Below are 27,766 nucleotides of genomic sequence, written 5' to 3'. Positions count from 1 at the left end.
TGCTGTCCCTTAGGTGATTCAGGACAGAAAAGGCACCCAGCTCTGGGGTGTTTCCCCGGCTGAGTATAACAGCACAGGGGGCAGGGGACCGACACAGCGTTGGGTGCTCTGGTGTCTCTGCTGCCACTGTGGACATCAAGGGGCTTGGCAAAAACATGGCAAGGAAATTACTGGGTTGGATTAACATAGCCCCCAAGCAAGCCAGGGTGGTGGGCTGATACAGGCTTGGGCACACCGCAAGGCACCCGGCGAGGGGCAGGGGCATACCTGGAGGGACCCCGGAGGAGATGGTGGAGGAGGACACCTGCCCTTGCCCCTTGGACGTCATGGCGGCCACCTCGATGGTGTAGGTGGTGAGGGCGGTGAGGCCGGTGACGCGGTACTCCAGGGTGACATTGGGCAGGTAGTGCGTCACCCGCGTGTTGGTGCGGTTGTACTCCTCCCAGGAGATGCGGTAGCCTGGGGAACACCGGCACAGTCACGCCTCTGTCCATGGCCACGCCAGCCTCCGAGGGCCATCACGTGGCTTGCAACTCATGCGGTGCCATGCAGGGACCCTGCAGCGGGAATGTCCCCGGCCGAGCAGACAGGACCGGGTTGCATTTTGCATGCACGCGGCAGCACCGCACTGCCCCCTCCCCATACCGGGGCACTGGGTCCAGATGAGGGGTTTGGGGGGATTTCAGCTCTCGGCCTCCTCACCCGTCAGGATGCCGTTCTTCTCCACGGGCTCCTGCCAGCTGACCTTCAGGGATGTGTCCAGGATGTCGCTGAAGCTGAGGTGCCCCACGGGGCCAGGCACTGCCCAAAAAACCCCAGGAGTTAGCACCCAGCCCACTGCAGGGCACCTGGAGCCAGGCCAGCATCCCCTCTGCTGAACCCGGGGCTGAGCGGGGTGTGTGTCCCCCCATCCCTGGAGGAGGGGGAATGGACCAGGCTCCCGGGGAGACCTGGGGACTCGTGAAGACCACGGGGCTCCACGTACCGTCCTCGTGCGTGTGCACCAGCTGGGGCGGGCTGCGCGGGCCGTCGCCTGGCGTGGTGAAGCACAGCACCGAGGTGAAGTACTCGGCGAACTTCTTCAGCCCTGCCACGTAGCCCACGTGGATGCTGTCCTGGAAGTTGGGCCGCACCGTCACCACCGTCGCCTCCTCCTCCTGCTCCGGCTCCCACGCGATCAGCTGCGGGGGACACGAGCATCACGGCCTCCGCACCCCCAGCACCCGGCAGGGGCGAGGTCCTGAGCTTCTGAGCGCGGAGGGCAAAATGTAAAGCGGACATCCAAAATGATCCTTCTCGTGGCATGGTGGGGGTGGATCCTGGGAGGATCCTGCCGTGCATGGCGCTGCACGAATGCAGCTGATCCCTGCCCCGGAGAGCTCCCAGCATTGGCACTGCTAATAACTTTCCCCGAGGGACCACGGATCCCCTCCGGGGATGGGGCGTCCTCCCCATGCTTCTCTCAAAGCAAATGGAAGTCCTTGATAGCATCTCCAAATTAAAAGCTTTCATTCAGAGCCTCTCATTTATTCGGAGTTGATTAAATATCAATTAACGAGGGAGACAAACGCTCGATGCGTTTTAATAAGCACGGGTATTTATCCATACGAAACAATATACAGTGCACGCCTTGTGATTAACTCCCGCTGATAACAATGCATAATCACGGGCTCTGCACTCCATTTAGAAAGATGTTTGGGCATTAATTGGCATTGTGCAGGATCGCCTATAGCAAGTTAATTAGTATCTAATTAGGCCCTAAAAATACTAATCAAAAATACTAAGTGACATTTAATAAGAATGTTAAATATCCTACTTACTCTGGTTATCTTGTTCCGTGGCAATTACAGCCCTGAACTTCTTTTGAGTGGATTAAGAAACAAGTTTAATTTTTTTAATTCAATTTAATTAATGTAAATTGGAATTAATTACGATTTGGAATTAATTACGGCGCATCGGCTCCCGTGGACGTGTTAAATCTTGGTAAATATTATTCTAATAGCCAGGCGCCAGTCAATTGGAGCCACGGCTCCTTTTTAACCAGAGCAAAGTTGAGCTGGTTTATGGCGGAGCTGATGGCGGGGAGGTTTCCTCCTGGAAGGGGGATGCGCGGAGCCAGGCCGCCCTTACCTTGTACCCCTGGTTGATGCCGTTGATGAACTGGGGGCTGGGCGGGTTCCAGCTGAAGCGGATGGTGGTGGAGTTGGTGGCCTCGGCTTGCACGTTCCCGGGGGGCACGGTGGGCACTGCGGGAGACGAGGGCAGCCGTGGGGCCGATTCAGGACACAGAGCAACGTATCTGCAAGCCACGGCCGACCCCCAGCAGGATGGGGGCCATGGAGACCCTGCCCAGCCGTGCCCCCCTGCCCTGCCTACCTCCCTGCAGCGTCCACTCGGTCACCTTCATGCTGTAGACGCCCAGGCCGGCGCTGTTGTACGCCGCCACCTCAATCTCGTAGTTGGTCCAGATGATGAGGTCTTCCAGCAGCAGGTTGTTGACGTCGGCGTTGGTGATGTTCTTGAACTGGTACCCGACGGGCAGCCCGGCCAGGCAGTACCTGGGCAGGGGAGCAAGCAGGTGAGTGGCATCAGGGGAGCCCCGTGACCCCCTCTCGCTGGGGAGCACAGGCTCCCCATCCTCTTCTCTCCGCCGAGCTGCCTACCGGATGATGTAGCCCTTCAGGAGGCCGTTCTGGTGGCTCTCAGGGGGTGGCTGCCACTGGATCATGATGGACTGGTTGGTCCGGCCACTGGCGATGACGTTCTGGGGGGGTGCCGAGGGCGGCTCCTCCGGCAGAGACACCCTACAGGGACACAGCGGGTGAGGATGTGGAGAGGGAGAGCCCTGGCATGGCCCGCCGCCGTCCCCCTCTGCCAGACTCACCGCTCCGTGTCCTTGCTGAACTGGCCCTTGCCCACGTCGTTGACGGCGCAGAGGCGGAACTGGTAGGAGCGAGCGGGGACCAGGCCCCGCACCACCACCGAGGTGGCTTCGGGGTCCACGCTGGGCAGCAGGATGGTCCAGGGGGCATCTGCAGGGCCAAGGGGCAGGGCTGAAGCAGGAGGTTCAGCCTGTCTCCTAGGCCACCGGGGTTCCCTGGCATGTCCCGAAGGAGCAGGGACCCGTCCCTTAAGCCAGGGAGCCCCCGGGGCCACTTGCATGTGTACTGCCCACCCCGGGGCCACTTGCACGTGTACTGCCCACCCGCCTGGCCCTAGCTGCCCTGGTATAGACAAGGCTCCGGTGTGGGGAGAAGTGGGGGTGCCAGCTGCCTTACTGTTCTCGGAGACCTCCAGCACGTAGTGCAGCAGGGGGCTGTTCCCGTCAAAGGGCTTGGCCCAGGTCAGGTTGATGGCCCGTTTCTCCAGCGGGCTCAGCAGAGCCACGGGGCTCTCCGGGGCATGGGGGAGCTGCCTGGAGGGAGAGGCGATGCCCACCTTAGAAACAAAGGTAGGGTAAGGCAGGGGCAGGGGGGCATTTGGGGAGCATGGCGCACTTACCGGACACGGAGGTGGGCGCTGCGGGAGTCGTTGCCCCCGACGGAGACGACCTTGCAGGTGTAGGTGCCGATGTCGCCCGACCAGGTCTGGGAGATGTGCAGGGTGCCGTCTCCATCCAGCCGGACCCGCGGGACGCTGTCCACGCTGACGGGCACCCCGTCCTTCTCCCAGATGTGCCTGTGTGGGGACGGGGCAGAGCTGGAACCCAGGAGTCCTGACCCCCCGACACATGTCCGCTGGACGCTGTCCCCCTCCCCAAAAGGGGAGAGAGCCCAGGAGTCCTGGCTCCCTGTATCCTGATGCAACTACTCCACCCAGCTCCCCTCCCCATGGATGTGCGTGTGTGCACGCCCGTCCGTGTGTGCGCATCTCATGGGTGTGGGCAGTGCCATGCCTGGGTTGGGCACCAGGTGGCAGTGCAGGCTTGATTTGCCAAGGCTCAGGGGCGTGTACACGCGTGTGCATGCATGTGCATGTGTGTGCATGCAACCATGGGTGGCTGAGAGAGCTCCTGTGGGCTCTTTACCTGGCACCCAGATGCCCTTCGCCCTGCTCAGGAGGAAGGGGCATGTGCCCTCCCACCTGCCACCCCTTGGGGCAGGGCCGGGCTCCATACCTGATGGTCACGCTGGGGTCGTGGGTCACACCGCAGCTCAGGGAGGCCTTGGTGCCCTTGATGACGCTCTGGTCCTGCGGCGGGGTTGTGATGCGTGTCCGGGCTGCGGGGCAGACAGACATGCAGTGGGTCACCGGGGCTCACGCGCCCAGGGCTCCGGGCCAGGGAGCAGGAGGCGCCTTACCCCAGACAACCAGGTCGGCCGAGGCCTCGTCCACGCCGCGGGAATTGGTGGCCAGGCAGGTGTAGCTGCCGACATCGGCGATGTGCGTGGGGCTGATGAGCAGGCTGCCCGACTCCAGCAGGGTGAAGCGTGGCAGCTGCACCGACCCGCTGGCCAGGATCCGCTCACCTGCGGGCACGGGGATGGAGGGGAGCCATCAGCCGGGCCCCACGGCGTCACTGCCCCCGTGGCCTGGACACGTCCCCTGGGCCCAGCTCCCCTTGGCCCCCCTGCCCTTACCTTTCTGCCAGGTGATGGCGGGGCGCGGCGCCCCCGAGGTCTCGCAGGTGAGGATCGCCGACATGCCGTCGATCACTGTGCTGTCCTGCGGCCCCCGCGTGATGTTGGGGGCAATGCCTGCCCGAACAGACATGAGGGGGGGGTCTGAAGGGGCGTCTGCACCCGTGGCACTGGGGCACCCGGGCAAAGGAGCAGGAGGTGCCCCCTTCCTCCCCACCCCAGGCTTGCTCTGGGGGTCCCTGGAGGTCTCCCAGCCCAGGCCAGCCCCCCCAGGGGGAAGGGGCTATGGGCGGACTGGAACCTACTGGTCACGGCCAGGTAGGTGGAGGTCTGGACCTCGCCGGCATCGTTGTGGGCGAAGCACTGGAACATGCCGGTGTCGTCGGGGACCAGCCCGCTGATCTGCAGGCTCCCGTCGGGCTGCAGCCGGAAGCGCGACAGCTTCTCCAGGTGGATGGGGGCCGCGTCCTTGTACCAGGCCATGGCAGGTGGCGGGACGCCTGCAACCCCCCCACCAAGAGACACCATGAGCCGCGGGCAGAGGCAGCTTTGGGCAGCAGGCAGGGCTGGGACAGCACCCACCTCTGGCCTGGCAGGGGATCACCACCACCGTCTCCATCTCGGCCGTCACGTGCTTCTCCGGCTCCTTGACAAACTGCGGCGGCTCTGCAAGGGGAAGCCCAGAAATGGGCCCCGAGGTGCCTGGTCCTGCTCTACCCCAGCCCCGTGCCGAGGCGGATCAGGGTGAGAGGGCTTTGTGCCCTGGCAACCGGGCTGAGACCCTTGCACACTCATTACACTCGTGCCTCAGGTGCCCAGCCTCCTTACCCAGCACGGAGAGGTAGGCACCGCGGGAGACGGAGGGCACGCTGCTGCTGCGCAGCACGGCCTCGCACTCGTAGTAGCCGCTGTCGCTCAGCGCGGGGTTGAGGATGGTGAGGCGCCGGTTGTAGTCGCTGATGCTGCCGGACACCACCGCCCCGTCCTTCTTCCACACGATGTGCAGCTTGATCAGCGGCCTGGCGTGGAGCAGGGGTCAGAGCGGTGCAGAGCCCCAGCAGTGGCTTCTCCCTCCTTCCCCAACTTGGCCCGTGCCAGTCCCCGGGCTGCAGGTACCCACCTGGCATTGGCTACGCACTCCATCGTCACCTCCGAGGTGCCGGCCACCACGCTGGTGTTGCGGGGCGGGATGATGATGGTGGGGGCGATGGGATCTGCCGGGCCGCCGACATCTAGGGAGAGAATCGTGGCAGCCGTCAGCGTGCCCGGGTTGCCAAGAAGGCTAAGGGCATCCTCGGCTGCATTGGTAGATGCATTGCCAGATTGAAAGAAGTGATTTTTCCCCTCTATTTTGCACTGGGGAGCCAACATCTGGAGTCCTGTGACCCACGAAGAGCTCAATCCACCCCAGCCTGCCTTGCCGAGGCCTCCCTGCCACCCAGCCGGGACCTCCGCTATGCCCAGGGCCCCTGGCTGACTTCCCCTTCCCGACTTCCACCCAAAAGCAGGACGGCTGCACTTTGCTGGCTGCATCCCACACCCCCAGCTCCTTCCAGGGCCGGGGCGGGGGAAAGCCGAGCAGGCAGGCAGCAGCCTGGCACAGCCAGGAAAGGCGGGAGATGGGGACTATATAAAGCAAAATAATTGCAACAATAAAAAACCCTCATGTAGGCGCTGTAAAAAAGTGATCGGCTTGAAAGCTGCTGATATAGCTGAATCCATAAACACGGCCCCGGCGTTGTTTATGGCGCGCGGGGACGCCGAGCTACCGAACAACAGATTCATGGAGCTCGGGGACGAGTGGGACAGGGACGGGAGAGGCATAAAGCCAGGAGAAGGAGGGCCAGAGCCAAGCCTCTTTGAAGCCTGGATTGGGAGCACCCCTGGCTTCATCTGGGGGTGCCCCTGCTCTGCCCAGCTCCTGGGAAGGAAGCGACACCTCCAAGCCATGCTGGATACCCCCCAGCAGGCGAGGAGCAAGGGGGCATGACCTGCCGGCTTGGGACCTGGGATGAGAAATGCAGCCCCTTGCAGCCCAGCAATGCTCCTTGCCAGGGCTGGGTGGGGGTGCCCCTCGTGGGCCCTATCTATCGTGGGCAAGGACGGAGCCGGGTGGCGGGGGAAGCGGGGGCCGTGGCGCGAGATAATGAGCGCCTGCGGCTGGGCCCAAAGTGCCTAAATAAATTTGAGGAGGCTGAACTGTGAAGTCAGCAGAAGCCGGAGCCTCCGCAGAGATTTACTGCAAATTAAATCTGGGCCTGAGCCAAGCGGAGCGCCGGGAAGCAGGGGCCAGGACGCCAGATGCACGATGGCGTAGGCAGGACGGGGGTACCGGCAGGGTCCGGTCCACGACCCCTCCAGGTCTCACTCTAATGCTGGCCCGTGGCACCCACGAGCTGCTTCGTGCCCCGGGGCATCCCCACTATGAGGACACGGGTGGATGGCAGAGGCTGCCGTGCACCTACCCGCCCCGGCTCTGCTTCCACTGCCGTGCACCCCTGGAAGGGCGCACGCCGCAGCTCCAGGGCAGTCGGGCATTGCACCTGCCCGCCCGCCGTGCACTCACTTTCCACGGTGAGCGCGATGGGCTGGCTGGTCTTATTGTCTCCGTTCTTGTCGTTCACGGCTTGCACGTAGTACCGCCCCGCGTCGGGTGCCACCGTCGACAGGATGACCAGGGTGTTGTCCAGCGTGATGGCTCTGGTGTGGGGGGAGAAAGCAGGAGACACAGCATCAGCCTCAGTGTGGGCACATCAGCGTCCCTGGGGTGTTTTATACCCTTACCGGGTGCGTTTCATGATGGGGGTAAATCGCAGTGGCAGCAGCGTGGGAGGCCACAAATTAACGTGGCAACAAAGCCCTTAATCTCGGGCGAAGAGCAGCATTTCCAGCATTTACCTCGCCCAGCTCTAAATTATCCCCAGGACTAAGTGTTTGGGGGGGAGGCGGGGGGACACACCGGGCATTTGCAGATTAATAGGGTTTCTCTGGGTTGTTTTTTTTTTATATAGAATGATCTAATCTGCTGGCAGCATGAAACGGTTGGGGGAATATATTTTACCATTAAATACGAGATAAAGAGCTTTATCTCCTCGATCCTGCTTTGCAAATAGAAAGGAGACGCGCTCCTCTCCCTGCACGGTCGGCGCGGGTTGCCAACTCAATTGCAGCAGGCTGGCGCTGGCACAGGTGAGGCCAGCAGCTCCTGGGCATGCATGGGCCCGTGGGAGTGCATGCTGTGTGTTGCTACATGCGTGTGCAATGGGTGCAGAGACCGTGTCCATGCTTGCTGTGCGTGCAACCCACCGGAGGGGAGCGTGGTTCTTCCGGCTGCTCGGACACCAGAAGTTGAACGCTCACTACAGCTGCCAGCGAGGGCCGGCGTGCCAGCTGTCCCGTGATTAATGTATGCGTGTGTGTGCTCTTACACACAGTAATGCGGAGCAAAAGCACGCAGACGCACTGTTCCCAGGAAGAGACCGACTGCACAGAAATCCCCTTTCTTCCTCTGAACTCACAACCATTTGCTGCTTCCTCATTTCCTCGGCATCTATCACGTGTGCGTCTGCGTGCCGAATCCAGGCACGTCAGCGGCTGCGTGCACCGGAGGCAGCACATCTGTGTGCACATGCATCTAGCACGGTCACGTGGTGAGAGACCCTGATGACCTGCAGGCGTGCTAGCACACACGCCACGCACCGCCTCTCCCGAGGGCTCATGCGTGACCGCGGGGACGGCGCTGAGCGTCTCGCTATGGATGGGTCTGTCTGCGCGGGGAGACGGAGCCATTTTTCCCCGGCAGACGACGGCAGCCCGCATGGGCCGGGCGCTCTCCTCTCATCCATCTCCCTCCCTGGGTTTTTTTTCTGTCCTTTATTCATTTTCTCGATGATAAACAAAGCCATTAGTTTGTCAAGTCTATCTCCGGATGTTAACGCGACGCGCCCGAGACATCTGTTAAACACCCTTAATGTTAGTTTAACAAGGACAAATCCAGGCGAGTTCCCGGCGCCGTCTCCCATTAGGTGAGCGTGGCGGGCTGGGAACACGTCCCCGCGGATAAACAGCTCCGCTAACGGCGCTGCCTGCTTCCAGCGGGGACGGGGCCCGGACCCACCTTGCGCGGGTTGCGCTTCATCACTTTTTACGAGCCCCTGAAATCTCTCCGGAGAGGCTTGGAGCCGTCCAGGGCCTGACCACTATCCTGGACGTCCCGCCGCCTCGAGTTGGAGGCATCCTGGAGTGCCTGTTTCAGGCTCTGTGCAGACTCAGGCAGCTGCCCGCCATGCCCTCTCCCCCCCTCCATTCTCATGAGTCCAGGATGCGATTCTGGTCTCACAGGCACTGGGCACCTGTGCCCCATCCTGCCCTATTGTGGCATCCCCAGGGCCACAGCAGGGTGTCTCTAGGCCAAATGGAGGGCACGGGGCACGTGGTGGGTGCAAGAAAGGGTCCTGAGCCTCCCTCCACTCTCCTCCTCTGCGCTCAGCTCCTCCCCGAGAAGACTGTGCATCGCACCAGGCAGCTCCTGCAGCCACGTGATAATTTAATTAGGGGCTAGAAACACAACGAACGTGTCCGTGCCACGGTTGAGGCATCAGCAGGTTGACAAGGGGCTGCTAATCCCCCCGCGGTCGGTCGGGGGGTGAAGGGGGGCAGGGAGCTCTCTTTCCCCGGTACGACAGCAGCCCGCACCGCCTGCCACCCCGGCCGGCACTGCCAGCCCGATAGCATTCATCAGATCCGTATCTCCCTCGCACAGACACCAGCCAATTCGCTTCCAGGGACCCCTTTTAACTCTGCCATGAATATTAATCTGCTGTAATTGCCGCGATAAGGTTGATGGAGCTGGCACTTAATGGGACCGGCCCCGCGTGCCCGGGCTGGGAGTGCGTGGGCGGTGTGGGGGGAGCATTCGCAGGCTTGTCGGCAGGTTGGATCCCACCAGGAAAAGGAGGGGGATATAGGGCAGACCCCCCCAAAGGCAGCCTTGAGGTGTCTGGGGAAATCTCAGAGGAAATCCCCGGAGGACAAGGGGACAAGGCAGGGAAGAGGAGAGGCATCGCCGGGATGTACTCACATGCGACTGCTGGGGGGGATTTTCCGGCCGTCGCGAAACCAAGTGACCTGGGGCTGGGGGAAGCTGGCGATGTGGGGGGCGCGGATGACAGCCGCCTCGCCGTGCGACACGCTCTGCCGCTCCTCGCCGTCCTCGAAGCTGCCCATGTCTGCAAGGCAAAGGGAGATGCGGCGGTCGGGCGGGGGGGTCCTGTGCACCGCTGCCCTGCACCCCATGCAGCTGCTTTGGAAAGGAGAGGGGACCCGGGTGGCTCCCACCTCTCTGCAGCACCCGTCCATGCTCCGGTGCAATCTCTCTGGGGCTAGGTCTGAACAGGCCACGGGGCTGCAGTGCACGGGGTCAGGCTCGGAGGGCTGCGGTGCAGCCCCCAGGACAGCCCAGCTCAACCCGGGCATCGTTAGAGATGCATGCTCCATCCTGCCCTCCCGCGGGGGATGCCGTGGGGATGGGGGCATCCGACAACACCCTCCGCACGATGCCCGAGGTCAGAGCCGCCCTCCGCCCGCGCGCTGGCAATTTATAGCAGCTAAAAATAAATAACTGAGGAGAAACTAGGGTAGGTGGGGGGCGTTGGGGGGGGGATTTTTATTGACTTCTCTTAATTGCGGTAATTAAAAACATGTAAAGAATCTTTTTTTAACGACTTTGCCATTATCATTAGTTGTTAGCGCAGCTGCCTTATTAATTTCTCATTAGCTTCCTGATTTGTCATCGCTCTTCAGGAACGGGGTGTGCTAGCACCTCTGCGGGACCCCATCGGGGGGTTGCTAATGCGGGGAGGGGAGCGAGGCGCTGGGTTCGGGGCCCGCTTGCACCCCGAGGGACTGGCGGGTCTCTGCGCTCCCGGATGCATGTCGGGCGCAGGGCCCCGTGGCTCTGCTCTGGACACATTCAAATCCAGCCCGGAGCAAAAAAGAGCCCCCCAGCTGCATTACCACCGGGCTGGCTTGGATGCAGCCTGCGCTGGAGGGGTCCTGGCAGGAGAACCGTGCCCATGCCCGCATAGACAACCCTCTCCGGTGCCAGGCTCAGCATGGCCCCCCCTGCCCTGTCACCCTCACTTTCCCTTCTCCTTTCCAAAGGACGTCACCGCCCGCTCCCGTCACCCGCGCGCGAGGGGAGAGGAGCGCCGGTGCGTTCAGCCCCGGCAGCGTCGGCTCCCCCTGGGACAGCCTTTCAAAGGCGCTTTGCATCAGCCGGCCCCGTGCCGAGGATGGTGAGCGACACCGCACCGTTCACCTTGGAAGGACTCGCCGGGGGCGGGTGCATTTCACTCCACCCCATCCAGGCTTGCAGTAAACCCTCCGGAAAAAAGCACAAGCGGGTGATCCTTGTAGGACCCTGCGGTGCTCGGAGCTGTACGTTGCACATGGGCCAGGGCGTGACTACAGCATCCTCCTCCCTGCTTTACAGAGCAGGATCAAGCCCCGAGGGGCAAGGCGACAGGCCCGAGGAGGTGCGGAGTCAGGGATTGCACCCCAGAGCAGATGGTGCTGGGAAAGGGCCCCAATCTGAGCAGAGCTCCTCACGAGGGCAGGGAAGATTGCAGAGCCGGCCAGGCCTCGGGCTCCCAGCGCGCGGCGGGAGCCCGATGACAGCTCTCCATCCATCACTGCGGCACCGGGCGCCCGAGCTGCCTCCCCGCTGATGGATGCAGGCGCTCGACCACGCCGGCGCGCGTGCGCTCGCTCCCCGTAACGATTACAAACAGTGTTTACTTTGGGAGCCGCGGCGGAGGAGACGCCTCCTGCTTCCAGCCTGAACCGGGGTGGGAGCAACCCAGGGGGGTGCATCAGGGCACCCTGCCCAGCTCTGACCCGGCCCCCGACCCACGGGGCCGGCTCTCATCTATCTCAGCTCTCGCCGTCAGCTGCCCTGACCCGCCAGGTCTGCAGCCAGCTCTTCCGCTGCGGGGGGCTCGGAGACGGGCATCACTTACAGGCCACCTGCACCTCCGTCTGCCGCTGCAGCAGGGCTCCCATGCGGTTGCGGACGATGCAGCGGTAGAAGCCGGCATGGGTACGGTCCAGCGATGTGATCATGTACCTGGCATGGGGTAGAGAGAGACAGCGGCGATGAGAGATGCTGGCACGGCCCGGATTCGGGACACCGGGGATGATTGCCGTGCATGGCGTGAGCTGGCTGCGAGCCGGATACCCTTCCCCAGGAGGTGGTAGCTCCGGCCCGGTCACCAACCCTGTGCCCCTCCGCGGCCCGGTGCCCAGCAGATGCCCAGCAGCGAGGTGGGAGGGGGAAGGGCACCCCCACCCACCGGGTGCCCGAAATCCCACGGCCAGGCCAGGCTCCTGACCGGCCGCTAGGTGTCAGCGCCGGCCCCCGTACTTGGACGCCACTAGGAGGGTTACTCAAGGTCAAGGGCAGCCTGCAGCCCAGCCTCCCTGCAGCTAGCAGCATCCTGCCTGCCTGGCCCTTCCCCTCGGCTGGCCCGCGCACTTCCCCAGCCACGGTGCCAGGCCCCGCGTGTCCATCCTGGAGCTTGTGGCACCCTGGCAGCATCCATCCCACAGCAGGGCTGAGCCGGGCTCCACGCCAGGGCTGAGCAGGCTGAGAGGGGAGCCCAAATCCACCCCATCTCCCCCTGCTCTCTGCACCATCCCTGTGATACCCCCATCCCGGTTCGGGCATAGCCCAGGCGTGCAAGCCGTGCCCGAGATCACAAGCTGGGCACCCGGTCGTGGGCAGGGGTGGGCAGCAGGGAGCAGGACTTCCACAGCCGGAGCAGTGTCCGGGAGCGAGTCCTTGAGCGTCAGGCCTGATCTTCAAAATGATCCTTCTGGGCTTTAAATAAGATATTTCCGTCCTGCCGAGCTGTCAGGGGCTGACGGGGACGCCAGGAGGAACGGGCAGGCTCTCCTTGCCGCGTCCTCCTTAATAAATCACCACGCTGCTGCCGCCGCCACCACCGCACACACACCCATGCATGCACACGGGGCCTGGCATAACCCCACGCTGGGGCCTGAGCACGCTCCCTTCCACCAGCGTGTGCCTGCACATGTGTGCAGAGACGTGCCTTTCTCCCCCCACCCCTGTGCTCCTTTGGTCACACGCACCGTGTGCCTGGACATGTGTGCAAAGATGCGGCTGCATGCACGCTACCCCTCTCCCCCGTCGGTCACACACCCCATCCGCCTCCAGCTCGGCTCTAATGGGAAGAGGACGTAGCTCCCTGGTGTGGCAGGGGTGCTGCAGCTGGGACCTGGGGAGAAACCCGGCACCCATGGGTGCAGCCTGGCCATGCATGTGACAGGGCACCAACACCAGGACAAGCACGTGGAAGGGGGGTTTGGGAGAGAGAAGCAGGCAGAGGAGGGGCTCGCAGAGGTCTCCATGCCAAGGGGAAGTGCAGAGCAGGCGGTCAGCGTGCACCGCGGTGCTGGGAGCGGGCACCTGATAGCTCCTAGCACCATAGCTCCCCCCTCGATAGCTCCCTGCACCCGGGCAGTCTACCTGGCACGTCCTCCCGGCAAGGGTTTCGGCTCCTAACCCCTTAACCCCACTCCGTTCCTGCCAACAGCAGTGACCCAAGTTCGTTCCACCAAGCCCTGGATGCTTGGGTCCCTTCCTCTCATTGCTAGCTCAGACTCCAACATGCCGCATGCATGTGGAGGCGTGTACATGCACACGGGCTGCGAGTGTGCATGGGGAGGCATGCATGTATCTGTGTATCGTGGTCTGAAACACGCACAGACACATGATGCCGGCACAGCCCCATGCCCGCAGCCCACATGCAACCTCCCTCACCGGGGCTATACACAACCCAGCGCTCACATCCAGTGTCCAAACCCTCCTGGATACTCAGGCCAACACCTCCTCCGTGCCCTCTCCGCCCTTTCTGGGAACCATCTTCCCTCTCTGCAAAACACATGGCACATGGCTGACGGGTCTCCACCGGCCACGGGGAAGGGGATGAAGAGACTCAAGCAAGCTGGTGACGCGAGACCCCCTCGCTCGCCCAATGAACGGGCCTCATCTCCGCGCCACCGGAGAGCGCGGGAACATCACAGAGCCGGGCTTTGGCACGCACCTGAACGGATGGAAACAGCCCCAAGAAAGGAAATCAATTATCCAGCGCAGCCTGGCCCGCAGTGATTAACCAAAGGAGAGGAGGGACTTTGTTCTCTGCTGCCTGGCGCCCGTGGAGGCTTTTATCCAAGCTGGGTTTAATTTGATTCCCTTCCCGATCGCGCTTGGCATTAAAAGGATCGTAACTGATTTCACGCCTGCACCTTACACGGGGACGTGGCTGCCTCGGGAGAGAGGGGGATGGAGAAGGGAGGGCCGAGGCAGGGGCTTGCAAACCGGCGAGTGGCATGGGACCCTGCCCCAGGCGGTGGGATCTTGCAGGGTCCCTCTGAGTGCTGGGCCTGGGCTTTGCCATGAGAAAGCAGGGCCATGCCAGCCAGCAAACAGGGCACAGCCAAGGCCAGGCTCCAGGGCCCGGGCGACTGCCTTGCAGGGGTCAGGAAACTACCTGGAAACTTGGGGGGCACTTTTCTGAAGCTGGGGGTCCGCCTCATCTGGAGGGGGCCGAGCCGGTCGGCTTTATAGAGCAGGGCAATGGCTGGGTGAGAGCGAGGCATGCACAACGCCTTGTCTCATCCAGCCAGCTGTCTTTGCAGGAGCCCTGCCTGGGGGATGGCTTCATGAAGCCCCTCCACATGTCCTTCAGGGACAGATAATGGGCTGGAAGGGTCCCGGGTACCCTTGCATCCCCTGAGCTGTCACCGTGCTGTGTCCCCAGGCTCTATAATGGTCTTGTACACCCTACACACGCAGATCAACGTCAGCGGCAGGCGCTTTCCTTTCCTCAATGGGCACAAGGGCAGGGAAAGGAAACGTCCCCCAAGCAGCCCAAGGAGAAACAGTGTCTTGGCTTGCTGGAAAAGGGGCTGGGGAGCAACTTCTCTCCCCTCCCTGCCAATGCAGCTGCCCCTGGCAGCACATCGGATGTGGAGGTGCCCAGACCTCGGTGGCTCAAGACGTCCCTGAGAAGGTCCCGGTACCCGGGTATCGGGGCCGGGCTGGGCTCCACTGGCGGGGACGCTTCGTCGGTGCCACCGGGTTGCTGCAGCTCCAGGCCCCGCAAGTGCAAAGTCCGTGCGGCACTTCAGATGCAAACCACTCGCGGCAGCAGCAGCTGGAATGGATTTGGGAGCTAAAAGCCTTGGCGCGGCCCCTTTGATTTACATTCCTGTCTAATGACTAATTAATTCTAGAGGGGGACATGTATTTGAATAGTTATTGTGTGATAATGAAATGTCAAGTGAGCATTAAAACACACTTAGCGAGGGTTTAACAGCCCCCGGCATCTGACACACACGTGCATCCCGGTACCTACACACGCAACGTGCCATCCGCAGCGGGATGCGCTCAATATGTCCTTAACAACCCCCTTGGTGCTTCATCAACGCACGTTAACGGCCCGATTGAATCTCAATTAACTCCCGCCTGGAGACGCCGGCGTTGTGACACGTGGCCGGAGCCGTCCCACGCTCCGCGTGCCGAGGCAGCGCTTTTGCGCGGCCCAGGGAATTGCGAGAGCTCCGGCGGCCTTGTAAATCGTGGCTCAAGCAGTCCTGCTAGGACAATAAGCCCTTGAATAATTGATGCACGGGCATTAATCTGCCGGCTTCCTGCGGAGCAGGGGCGGGAGGGAGCAGCTGAGCTGGGCTGCAGGGAGGGAGGCTGGAGCAACAAGCTGGATATTTGTGCTCCCCGGTCCGAGGGGGACGATGCAGAGGGCAGGGAGGGATGCTTGGGGCGCTACCTGCTTTTCTTCTCGCTCCAAACTCTGGGATCACATGCCCTGGACCTGTACATCAACCAGGAAGGTGCAGAGCTGGGTTATTGTACAGCCTCAAGCACGCACAACTTGCCTCCGGCCACCCCGTGCCAGCAAAGCTCCCGGTGCAGAGCCCAGACCCATGCACCGCTCATCCCAGACCGTCTTGGCTACCATCAGCACAGCCAGGGCGGTCGCAAGCCTTCTGCTCCAAGCTGCTATTCTTTGGGGGGTTCAGCCAGGACTCGTGTTCGTCGCCTGCTTCCCGCCTCTGCCGCCGTTCCAAAATTTTTGCAAAAATCTAGTTGGTCTAATAAAAGCTATCACCTCTACCACAAGTCCTGATTGCTTCATCATCCAGAAAGCTTTTCTCTGTGGCTACAGGATGCTGCCCTCGTGGCTGGCCGATGCAGCCTTCCTTCTAGGAAAGAAACGGCAGGTGCCTGGGGCAGCTCCGAGCTCCACGCCAGCCCCAGGGACACAACTTGGAGACACAGGAGATGAAGGATGCACCCCCCGATCTCTGGGTTGGCAATGGCCTTGCACAGGGGCTTGCACGGGAGGGCACCAAATGAGCACGTTGCACCAGCAAAGGAAGCCACAGACATCCAGGCTGGGGATGAAACCCAAAACGGAGGATTAGTCATGCAGAGATTTGGGGCAGGTGGGAGCATCTGGAGAAGCTCATATGTGAGTCTAAGATCTAATTAAATTTTCCCAGCCTCCGAGCTGCTAGCAGAGGGGCTGACGAGCTCCCGGAGAGGAGGAGGGAAATCCTCAAGGTGCCCGAGAGATCCCCGTGCCAGATGGGGTGGGAGAGCGAGACGAGCCTGTGTTGCCCAGGCCAAGCGGGTCTGTCCGTGGGTAACGGATGAGCAGCATGATTCGGGGTGGCAGCAGGCCTGGAACAGGACACTCTCCAGTGATGAATTACCAGCCCCAGCTCATCTGCATGGAAAATTTTTTGTGCGAGAGAAATAAACATCCCCAACTCGCAGCGAGGCTCCTGGCCGCAGAGGCTTTCGCTAAGGCATCCGAGCGCCTGATCTGCATGCTGCGATGCCGGGGACGAGGACAGCTCCGACCCCGCAGGGGATATGGGCGCTGGAGAGATGAGCGGTGGGAAGTTGCACGAGCTGGGAGTCCTGGGAGCTGGTGCCCCTGCGCCCCTGACCTTTCAGAGGGGCAAAGCCATGTCGGAGCCGGATGGTGCAGGAGGAAGAGGAGGGAGGGAGGCAGGTCACTGCAGCTGCAGCCGGTGTGCATGGCCCTGCACGCTTCATGGGAGAGTCTCAGCTCCAGGGTGCAGGCACCCATGCATGCTTCCCCTGCTTCTCCAGTTCTTCCCATTGCAAGCACCACACCTGGGGCCCTGCCGGCATCCTTGCTACCTGCAAAGGAAGACACCGAGGCCTGGAGGCCTGCCCTGACTTGACCCAGCGAAGCTGCTGGAGGGTGCGGGGCTGGGTCCGCTGTTCTGCGTAGGGATCCCAAAGCCGGTCTCCTTGCACCGAGGGATCTCCACTTTGCAGAGAAGAGCCTGCAACCTGCCCTGCAGCCCTGCTCTCCGCTCCCACGAGCCCCCTGGGAGCACGGGGCAGGCTGCCTTCCCCCGGTGCTGACCCATGCCAGCCCTACGGTGACTCCTGCCCACATCGGCGCCTGCGGGAGCGAGGATCAGGTGCGCATCTCTACGCACCCAGCCTGTCCATAGACCTCCCTGGAAACACACGGCTCCGCTGCCCAATCTCCACCCCCATGCCCAGCCTCGGAGGCTGCCACTTGTCTCTCGCCAGCCCTTGGAGCCGGCCCTCCCTTCTGCAAGGGTTAGCCCGTCACTAAACTCGTTAACTTTTAATTACTACCTTCCCACTGCCGGAGCCGCCTGGCTCCGTGCCACCTACATCTTTATTAAAATTCAATTTGTGCCCATCATAACTAATTCCAGCACTCCGGCTTCCTTGTCAGCAGCTGTCGGGCTCCAGATACGCTGTCCGAGCCCTCTCCCAGGGGACCCGGGGACGGGCAGCTCCGGCCAGGATGGATCCAGGTGATGCTGCAGGCTGGGCTGGAGACGGCGGGCGGGCGATGCTTTGCAGAGCAGCTGTGGGCTGCATTAGCTGCACGTCAGCTCTCGGTTTGCTTGGGTCTCTGCTCCCCACAGGTTTCTTTTCTCTCTTCCCTCCACCATCCCCAGGCGGGAGCCAGCTCTGGGCATCGCAGGCAAGCAGACACGACGGTGCAGTACTCTGCAGCCACAGCACTTCCAAAACGGGGTTGCTGTCCTTGTTTTGCAGATGGGGAAACTGAGGCACACAATCGGCAGATGCTTGACCAAGGCTGGGCAGCAAGGCAGTGGCAGAGCCGGAAAAAGGACTCAGGTGTCTAGGTCCTAAGCCTGATTCCCTCACCACCACCCTGGGCATCTCAATCCGGATTTAGCACCAGGACATCCCTGCTCCCAGGGAGGGGAACCAGACCCATGCTCGCCTAGGCTAACCAGTGGGCATCACTGCCCGCAGCGAGCCTGCTCCATGCACTTTAGAGGCTGCATCACCACAGCCGCGGATGCTCCAGGCTCCCCCCTCCCCCTTGTACTCGCGGCAGCAGGTAGCACGTTGCTTCGGAGGTGGCTCCGCTCCCCGGGCTCTGCACTTTTGCACGCCCCCGCCCCCTTCTCGCCGGCGTTCCCACAATCCAATTTAATGGTTGACATTTTGCATTCTTCCCACGCCGACACTGAGCGTCTCTGCCGGCCTGGGGGAGCCGGGGCTGCGCGGGGCCCTCCAGCCCTGCCCGGGGATCACACGCAGGCAGGAACTGCACAAATCCCAGCATGTAACGAGGTCCGTGCCCCTGTCTGGGAAATGGGCTGGACCCCTAGCAGGTCACATCCAGCCCTGGGAGGAGGCAGGTGGCAAACTCAGCCCTTGCACTGAGGCTGGCACTGCTGGTGGGTTGCAGGGCTCAGGAAGGGGTCCATCCCCGGAGCTCCCCATCGTTCAATGGGGAGCTCTCAACAGGCTTTCGGCTCCTGGTCCCCCGGCTGGCTCCAAACACCGTGGCTGGCAGGGCCCAGGTCGTACCCCAGGGTCAGGTACACTCATGTCCCATCTCACTGTCTCCCTGGGTGCTGACCCCATGCAACCAGCTGTGCCAGGGGCTCATCCAGGGTGCGGGCATCAGCAACCTGGGCAGCGGCAGTGGCATCCCAAGATACGGGGTGGGATCTTGCCTTGCAAGCTCAGCTGAAGGAACAGACCTCCCAGCAGAGCCTGGGCACGGACTGGGGAAGCCAGCAGCTCCAGGGTCCACCCCCACGGCCCCCGCACCCCACGGTCATGCAAAGTCAGGGAGCCCCCGAGCCACCCTCCGGGGTGCAAACGGTCCCGGCGTCACCATCCGGGAGGGCACATCCCGCTTGCTGGCTGGTTGACGAGGTGTTGCCACAGCAACGAGAAGCCCTCGGAGGTGAGGGCTGCTTTAACCAGAGCGGCTCGTGTGGGGCTGAATGACTGATGAGGAGCTGGGTCCAGGGTGCCGGCGTCACGAGGGTCATGCTCTGCTGAGACGGGAGACCCTTTGGCACATGCCCACGTCCCCTTGGCACATGCCCACGTCCCCTTGGCACATGCACATGCCCTGGGTCCTGCTCATCCCCCTGCAAGTTGGCTCCAGCGCCGAGATCCCAGTGCTCCGTCTCTGCCTTGGAGGCAGACGGGACTGGGGCCAGGCCCATGCCGGGGCTGGCGCCATTCATTGCCAGGGTCTGGAGCCAGGCCCACCGATGGCAGCTGGCAGCATGAAGGCATGGAGCAGGGAGAGCTGGAGCCTGGGGTCTCTCCGGACCCTCTTCAAGGGGCACCGGCCGACGGCTCTCCGTGGCAAAGGCGCAGCCGGGGTTGAGGGGCTCCAGGGCGAGGAGACGGGCACGTGCCCGGGCTCACCTGTACTCCAGCGAGAACTTGGTCAGCTCCCTGCCGTTGTGCAGCCACTTGAACTCCAGGGGCCAGCTGCCCTCGGCCATGCAGGTCAGCACCAGGCGGTTGCCCTCCAGGTGCACCTGGCTCCGCACCGGCTCCGTCTTGAAGTAGGGCGATACATCATCTGCAAGGGAAGCACCGGGGGCACAGGTGAGAGGGGGCTAGCGAAGCACAGAGCCCCTTTCTTGACCTGCGTCTTGCATCCGCACCTTCCCTGCCATTGCCTTTTACCCCAATACCCCCAGCACTTGCACCTCCCTCCCGCCCGGACACCCCTTCCCCTCTCGCTGGCTGCAGCCGAGTCCCTGGCTCTGCACGAAGGGAAGGGTGAGATGGGGAAAGCATCCTATTTTTAGCTGCTTTGCACCAAGCTCTGGGGCTGTGACTCTCCCCTGCTACCAGCTGAGCACTTCCAGGCCGTGCCGTTTGGAAATCCTGCCTTCACGCCAGCTTGCACCAGCCCGGTCGCCCACAGCGCCCTGCGGGAGCCTGCCGGTCCCCCAGAGATCACCCAGCTCCCAGCCTCCCTGCTGCCCCCTTCTCTCAAGCCGTTTTGCAAGCACTTAGTCCACCAAGGGCTTATCTCAGCAGCTTTCTTCCCTTTGTTCCCTGCAGTCTTTGTAGCATTTCAGATGGCACCGGGCTCCTAACCGGGGGAGCAGAGAGGGGGCCGGCGGGCAGCGAGCCAGGACGAAACAGCGGAGCTCTTTGCTAAGTAAAAGTCTTGATCGAAGCAGGCGGGTCCATTTGCCGCTCGACAAATGGGAACCCTTTCGCTTCAAAGGCGCGAGGCTGTTCCCCAGCAGCTTTCAAGTGGGCTTTGAATCAGGCCTGGATTTGCTTTATTTTTTTTTTTTTTACTATTATTATTATTCTGCATCAGATTCCTGCCTTTGCTCTCGCTCGGCTTTAAAACATCAGCGCTCCCGGCCGGAGCGATAAAGAGCTCCTTGGCACGGGACCCATTCGCATACGCACACAAGAGCCACTTCACCCGGCACGGCGCGGGGAGGGGGTGTGAAACCCACGCCGTGCGCTAAAAGGCTCTCAGCAGCTCCGCGCCCCCACGCTGGGTAATTTGCTCAGAGGTAGGCATTTCTATTCATCGCCTCGCCGGGCCCCTGGGAGCGGAACAGACCCAGGATTGGCAGCTTAAATACAGTCCAGGGCTGGGGGTGCATGGCACCCCCATAAACCCCCAAGGCGGGAGGATGCTCCATCCAGGACTAGCACCCATCTCGGCCCCCGACTCGGTTCAGAGAAAAGCCACGGCTCTACCGGCGTCACGGCCCGCGCTGGAGTGGCAATCGGTTCTGCCAGCAGATCCAAGCGCTGGCGCCTGGGATGAGCCGGAAAGTTTAAGTCCACACTAACCAGTGCCTCAGTTTCCCCCTTGCTCAGAAATGGAGCTGGCGCTTTACCCCTTGGTGCAGGGCTGAGGCCTCCCTCCCGTCCAAAAGAAGCTGCAGCTGACAGCGGCCAGGAGTGATCCTAAAGCGCACGGCACCGGCTCGTAGGACATGGCAGGGGTCTCCAAGTCATCGGTGTCATCTCCACCGGCCTGCCCTGGACGACTTTGCTGTCCTCGCTCCCCACAGCCCTGCTCCACTCTCAGAGTCCCGGTGCTGCAAAATCCTCCTTTTCTTCCCTCCCTTGCATTTTTGCAAAAGGCGGGGGATGGGATTAAAAAGTGAAAGAGAGGAGAAAATGCCTCTGTCCCTGCCCTTCGCCCGCCCCAGCCAGGCAGGGAGAGGAGGCTACACGTGCCCTCTTGTCTGCACTGCTGCCCTGTCCCTGGGATAAGGCCCCTTGCAAGGTGCTGGGAGCTGGTAGCACTTCCCCCAGGCTTTATCAGGGAGGGGACCAGTCCGGCTGGGGAGGACAGGGCAGGTCCCCGGGGCATGGGGAGTCCCTGGAGCTTCCCCCATCCAGGAGCCTTCCCTACCTGGCTCGCTTGGCACAGGCTTTGCCCTGGTGCAAGCAGCTGCAGCAGGTGTGAACAACCTGGTGCAAGACCTGGTGCAGAGACCCCGGGGTCTGCTGTGGCATCACCGCTCCCCTCCTGGCTACCACCGTTTCATCCACTCTTCCCTGCCAAGGGGTGAAAAGGCGAGGGAAATTGTGCCATGGGGCAGGGGGGGCCAGGCAGGGAGCATGTTGGGGAGGTCATTGCTGGGGGTGGGGAGGGTCCTGCTTCCCTTTAGTGATCGACCCGGGGAGACACGTGCTGTGGAAGAGGACGGGGTTGGAAAGGGCCAGGAGGCTTTTGTGTGTGCATATGTTTGTGTGCATGCATGTGTGCACACATGCGTGCACCAGCTGGCGGGGGGCTGAGAGGAGCTGTGCGAGTGCATGGCTGTGAACTAAATTCATGCGAGCCCGAGACCTTCCTGGCAGGGGCCGGGCTAGACCCCGCAGCCTCTCATCTAAGCGCTCAAGCCCTGCTCCCAGGGCATCCCGGTCAGCCAGCAGTACAGACGCTATGACACTTGGTGAGGATTCTGCTCAGGCAGGGCGGTGCTCTTGCACTTGCTCACACTTGCAGTGACGGGGCGTAGGTGACAGGTGTCACCCCTGCGACCGCCCCATCCCTGCTCTCAACACCAGGCTGCACCTTAACTCCCCCCCACCACAGCACTGTGGAGCCCCATCCTGGCACGTCCGGCACACCCCGCTCCAAACAGCGGCAGTGGCACCAAACCCCCCTACAGAGCGGAGAGCGCTGTATGCAGCTGGGATGGGACTGAGCAAACCTGAGTGCTGTCATCCAACCCCCCAGCCTACTGTGGGGCACTGGGGAGGTCTGGAGACTCCTCTCAGCTGTGCTCAGAGGCCACGGGAGACCTGGGACATGTGCAAATCCCTCGTGCAGTGCAGTGCAGCCAGCTCTGGGGAGTGGCACAGGAACCGCATGGATATGCCACACAGGGGTGCTTGCTCTGCACCGAAATGCAGCCATTTCTGGGGTGCGACATAGCAGCTCAGCAGATGCCGCTCCACACAACTCATGCAGCCCTTCTGAGTCTCCTGGGAGATGCCCAAGGCTGGCAGGCAGGGGTCCCCCTTACTTTGCCAGTGCAGTGCGTGTTGTATTGGGCTGTTGGCCTTCTCCACCCCAGAGCTGGCTGCATTTTGATCGCTGCTGGCTGCACGCAAACCCTGGAGGGATCATCTCCTCCCTGGGACATACAGCTCATTTGCATGACAAGGGCATCGCGGTGCTGGAGGATGTCACCACCTGGAGCTGTCATCACCCTGCCCATTGCTATGGAAATGAGCAGGGGGGTGCCCAGGTAGGGGGTAGCAGCAGGGTTGGAGGCAACAGGTGCAGACAGGCTCCGGGGATGGGAGGGGAGCTAACCCGCTGCGGCAGAGCCCACGGCAGACCCCCTCCCATGGGGCGGGAGGCAGCTCAGCATAGAGTCCAGATCCTGAGCACGGCGGAGCACCCCTGATTTCAAAGGGCCAGATCAGAAACATGCTCTGACCCGCGTCACGTGCCAGCTCATGGCTCAGGACTCCTAGGTTCCTTTCCCAGCTCTGCCACCGACTCCTTGCACGGCCTTGAGCACATCCCTTCACCCCCATGCCCCTACTCTCCAACACAACGAGGCTGGAATCAGCCCCTCCAGCGTCGTCATCGCCGGGACCCGGGGAGCACAAACATCCTGGGTGGCGGGTAGTCAAGCACAGCAGCAAGGTGCTAGGCGGTGAAACGTGGGCCACGGCCACCACCAAGAGGAGCGAGATAAATACGGGCCAGCTTGGGGGAGACAGAAATCCCCCAGGATCCTTTCTGAGATTGGTGCATTGATCTCCCAAGCTGGGGTGGAGGCAAGCTCCGGCACCCGAGGTTTCCACGTGGTTCTGGGAACGGCTTTAATCCGCCGACCTCCAATCGATCCAGGCTAGGCTGGATCTGTGCGAGGTGAGGAGGGCAATGGTCTTGACTTGAAGGAAGCGGGGAAGGGGAGGCTTGCTTTGCAAGGGCACTGGGCACATTTAGATTGGCACTGGGAGGCCCTGGCAGCATGAGATGTCCCCCTCCCCTCTCCCCCCACACACTGCTGGGCTGGGCAGGGCCCAGGATAAGAGCCCCAGTGGCTGGGAGGGACTGGGAGAGCTCATGCAGGTTACACACTGGCGTTGCACACCCATGGCTATGCACCTGGGCTGCATCTGCAGGTCGTCTCTGCTCACAGAGAGCCCAGGGTTGCACGGCTGGTCCACAGACACTGCTAAGAGCCCTGGAAAGCCATGCACACACACATGCATGCATCCATGCACACGACCATGCACATGCATGCAGGTGGACGCCTCAGGTAGTGCCATCCCTCCGCAGGATGGACAGGCGCGGAGCCGGCACAGAGCTGGACACGGAGGCAGAATGTGCCCAGGAGACCACTGTCACTTCTTGCACACGCGCGGGGAGGCTCTGCACGCATGCATGCATGCATGGGAGGCCGCAGGAACCCAGCGTGCCCCCCCACCCAGCCGTGGTAGGGAGGAGCTGGCGGCAATGGCACTTTCCGCGGATGCCAGTCGCAGCCCCACAAGTGAAGGGTCATTATTGCTAATTCTTCCTCTCCCCCATCTGTTGTGATTGTTTACACTCCACTTGCTAATTAGAGACTAATTAGTCGGTGCAGAAATTCATCACTTTCCAAACACAGGCGGCAGTAAGGGCCTGCCTCTGACATCTGCGCAGTGGCTGGCAGCCTGAGGGGCGGGCAGTGCCTGGGGGTCTGGGATGGGGTCGCGGGTCCCCTTGGCAGACGCACCCCCTGGCTGGACTTTGACCCTCAGCTCCTGCCGTGCGGGGCCAGCGATGCAGGCCTGCAGGAGGGCCTGGACTGAGACCTGCTGAACTCATTGCACCAAGAAGCGGAGACGGAGACAGAGGCAAGGTAGGGGGAAGACTTCCTGGAGCCACCTCCAAGCTGCTGCGGCTGAGCTGCTGGCGCTTCCCCAGCTGCCGGGACCCTGCGCTCAGGACCCCCCGTTTTCTCCCAGCATAATCCCGCAGGCAAGCCAGGCTCTCAGCCCTGCCATCTAACGGGATCAGCATCTTTGTCCTGGCACTTTATTTACATAACGGGCATCGGGCACGGGGCTGAGCCGCGCTGCGTGCATTAGAGGAGGGGGGCTCGTGCGAGCCGCAGCACTGCTCCGAGTGCCACCAAGGGACTGGGGGGGATGACTAATGGGGATGAAATCCCTCTTGATGGAAGGGGTGGGGAGGCACTAAGCCTCCAGGAACCGAGGGCTGTCAGCTGCTGGCAACCAGACTGCTTGCAAGGGGGGTCAGGGGGGTGAAAGCAGCAGTGGTAGGATTAGGAACAGGTCTGAGGAGCAGGGCACGAGCCCCCCGTGCACTTCCCAGGGGTGCAGGATGTGATGTGCAACCGTCCCCCGTTCCGGCTCCAGCCAGGCTCAGGTGACTGTTGCAGGCTGCTGGCTGGCTCCGGTGCAACGATGCCGCTGCATGTCTGGTTGCTCACGTCACGAGGCATTGATCTGGCTTGCTCCACGCTGAGCCGCTCCTTGCAAGGACACCGCGGGCAGCACCGGCGCAGGGGCTCCTCCTGAGCTGCCCCATGCATGGGGGCAGAGGGGAAAGGACCTGAAGGCGTCCCTGAGGGCTGGGTCCTGGGCTGGCCCCGGGAGGCTCTGTTGCAAATGTGAGCAAGTCCCTCTGGGCCTCAGTTTCCCATCCTGCCCTGTCTGCGAGCTTGCTGGGACTGGATCACTTTGTACAGAGCCTAGCACGATGGGGCCGAGATCTCCGCTGAGCCCCTAGAGGCCTCTGTGCAGCGCCGGGCATGTGCAAAGCAGGTAAGAAGCAGGAAAGACGGAGCATGACCCTCCTGCCCTGGACACACACCCAGGGGAGCTCCCCGCCACTGCCAGCTTCTCCCTCCACCCCTCCCCGCCCCCAGACTCCTGGGCTCTGGTCCTGCTTTTGCTGCTGATGCACCCAGACATAACAGGCAGGTCCCGATCGCTTCCTGCACCACCCAAAAAGCAGAATGGCCCGACAGGAGCTATGCCCCACAGCTGGCCCCCTCCCGGGGCACTGGTCCGGGGCAGGGTGGTGCCAGCTGTGCGGAGAGCCCCAGGTACTTGGGCAGCTGCAGGGCAGACCCCGAGCCAGATGGCACAGGTGATGCACCGGCTGAGAGGTGCAGATGCAGGCTAAGTTGGGGGACGGGGTGGGTCCCTGAAAGTGGGCACCCAGCTTTGCAGACATCGGGCGACCCAGGAGTGGCATGCAGCGCTGTTCAGATGCTCCCAAAGCCTCTTCGGGCTACAGCAGCTGCAGGAGATGCTTCAGCCTGTTCTGCCTCGGGGCTGGGAGCTCTCGGCAGCTCCCTTCAAGGTCAAAGGCCAATCCCAAATGCATTAGCAGGCATCGGCTGAAAAGCAGCTTCCATTTGAGATGGGGAAACCTTAGCAAGCCCGGTCCCCCGCGGCCGACACAGAAAGGGAGCAGCCTCGAGGGCCGGACTCCTGGGTTCTTCCCCGGGTTTTGCTGCTGGGAGGTGCTAGGCCAGGGCAACGGGCTCCAGGGCCAGAGAGCGAAGCACAGCCTTGCAACAGGGTCAGAAGCACCACAACAGTGACGGTCAGCTTCACCAGCGCTGCCCACACCCCGCTCGGGCCAGACCTGGCCTGGGTGCTCTGCCCTTGGCAACCCCGCACCCAGTGCCCAGGACACTGCCAGACCTGCAACGGCAATGCAGGCCAGCAAGACAGCATGGGTGTGTGCATGTGTGTGTGTGGGAGGAAGGGGCAACATCTGTGTGCAGGGGAATATATGTGTGTGTGTGCACATGCGCATGCATGCGCAGGGTGTAGGTGTAGAGGACAGTGTGTGTAAGTGTGTGCATGCAGTGTGTGCACTCAAGGTATGTGTGTGTGCATGTGTGTAAAAGGATTCTGCATGTGTGTGTGGGTGCATGTGCAAGATGTGGGACTCTGAGTGCGCGTGCAGGGTGTGCGGGTGTGTGTTCATGCATGGGGTGGGCATGGGGGTGTGTGCGCACCCGTAGGGGAGTGTGTGTGTGTAGGGGTGTGTGTGTGTCCACATAGGGGGTGGAGGTGCACAGCATGTGTGCTGGGTATGTGTGGGGGGTCGTGTGCATGGGCTGGGTGTGAGTGCATGTGGGTAGGGGGCTGTGTGCATGCAGGGTGTGTGTGTGTAGGAGGTGTATATGTATGTAGCAGTGCGTGTGTCACACGTACTCTCACGGGACCCCAGGACAGCAGCAGCCCCATGGGGCTGGGCCGCGGCCTGCCCAAGCCAGGCTCCTCCATCCCCGCGCTGCCTCCACCAGCCTGGCCCCCTTGGTGGCCCGTTCCCCACGGGAGCAGCAGGACGCCCACCCCCCGCAGACAGCAGGACAGCAGCCAGGCTCTGGGGTGGGTGGGGAACACCAGGACCCTTTGTGCCTCAGTTTCCCCAGGACCTCAGCATGGCACTGCCCCCCCCCCCCCAGCACAGGGCACCGCAGGCACCGGCTGTACCAGCTCCTGGGGGCTTAACGAGCTTAGCGGCGCTGCATCGCCACAGCTGTCAGGACGCCTCCGTTCTAGCCCTGCGTGACCTTGGGGGCAGGCTTCCCTGCCGCCTGCCTCAGTTTCCCTCTCTCTGTTTTAAAGACCAGTACTGTATTTATAAACGATCTGGATTCTGGTGTCAGAAGCGGACTGGCTAAGTTTGCTGACAACACCAAATTATGGAGAAGCGTGGTCACACCAGAGGACAGGCTGGCGATTCAGACCAACGTGGACAGGCTCGCAAGAAGGGCGGATCAAAACCCGATGATATTCAACACAGAGAAATGCAAGGTGCTCGACCTCGGGAGAAAAATCCCACATCGTGCTTATAGGCTCGGCAGCGCTACGTTCGCTAGCACCACGGCTGAACGAGACTCAGGGGTCACGACAGACCACGAGATGTACATGAGCCACCAATGCGATCCCGCAGCCGGCAAAGCAAATAAAGCTCGGTCTTGCATCTCCCCATGCATTTCAAGCAAGACCCAAGAAGTCATCCTCTTGCTTTATTCGGCCTTGGCGAGGCTGCAGCTGGAGTAGTGCGTCCAGTTCTGGGTGCCACAATTTAGGAAGGTCATGGAGAAGCTCGAAAGAGTCCAGAAGAGAGCCACGCACGTGATCAGAGGACAGGAGAGCAGGTCTTATGAGGAGAGGCTGCGAGCCATGGGACTCTTCAGCCTGGAGAAGCGTAGGCTTGGGGGGACCTGGTGGCTGCCTATCAGTACATTGGGGGTGTGCATCAGGATCTGGGGGAATGCTT

At 62.0% G+C, this 27,766-nt stretch overlaps 2 protein-coding genes across 6 annotated transcripts in view; one reads left to right on the top strand and one right to left on the bottom strand.

The window, feature by feature from the left end:
- RPL38 (ribosomal protein L38) overlaps nucleotides 1-27,766 on the top strand; it is a 548,453-nt gene that overhangs the window by 340,297 nt on the left and 180,390 nt on the right. The window lies entirely within an intron of this gene.
- Nucleotides 1-27,766, bottom strand: part of SDK2 (sidekick cell adhesion molecule 2) — a 70,847-nt gene that overhangs the window by 16,538 nt on the left and 26,543 nt on the right. For 3 of the 4 annotated variants that reach the window (XM_059732003.1, XM_059732001.1, XM_059732002.1), the window contains exons 2-21: nucleotides 19,411-19,570; nucleotides 11,600-11,706; nucleotides 9,661-9,808; nucleotides 7,147-7,280; nucleotides 5,701-5,812; nucleotides 5,409-5,599; nucleotides 5,163-5,246; nucleotides 4,886-5,080; nucleotides 4,581-4,697; nucleotides 4,302-4,469; nucleotides 4,118-4,220; nucleotides 3,502-3,678; nucleotides 3,279-3,415; nucleotides 2,885-3,032; nucleotides 2,664-2,804; nucleotides 2,377-2,558; nucleotides 2,131-2,246; nucleotides 986-1,181; nucleotides 703-801; nucleotides 268-459 (exon numbers count right to left, since the gene is read on the bottom strand). In XM_059732003.1, coding sequence (XP_059587986.1) covers nucleotides 268-459; nucleotides 703-801; nucleotides 986-1,181; nucleotides 2,131-2,246; nucleotides 2,377-2,558; nucleotides 2,664-2,804; nucleotides 2,885-3,032; nucleotides 3,279-3,415; nucleotides 3,502-3,678; nucleotides 4,118-4,220; nucleotides 4,302-4,469; nucleotides 4,581-4,697; nucleotides 4,886-5,080; nucleotides 5,163-5,246; nucleotides 5,409-5,599; nucleotides 5,701-5,812; nucleotides 7,147-7,280; nucleotides 9,661-9,808; nucleotides 11,600-11,706; nucleotides 19,411-19,570 — 2,907 coding nt within the window. The other variant, XM_059732004.1, reaches the window with a different exon arrangement.

The sequence above is a fragment of the Alligator mississippiensis genome, chromosome 8 (assembly GCF_030867095.1).
Source record: "Alligator mississippiensis isolate rAllMis1 chromosome 8, rAllMis1, whole genome shotgun sequence".
NCBI classification, from domain to species: Eukaryota; Metazoa; Chordata; order Crocodylia; family Alligatoridae; genus Alligator; species Alligator mississippiensis.
This window is presented reverse-complemented; position numbering and strand designations above follow the sequence as displayed.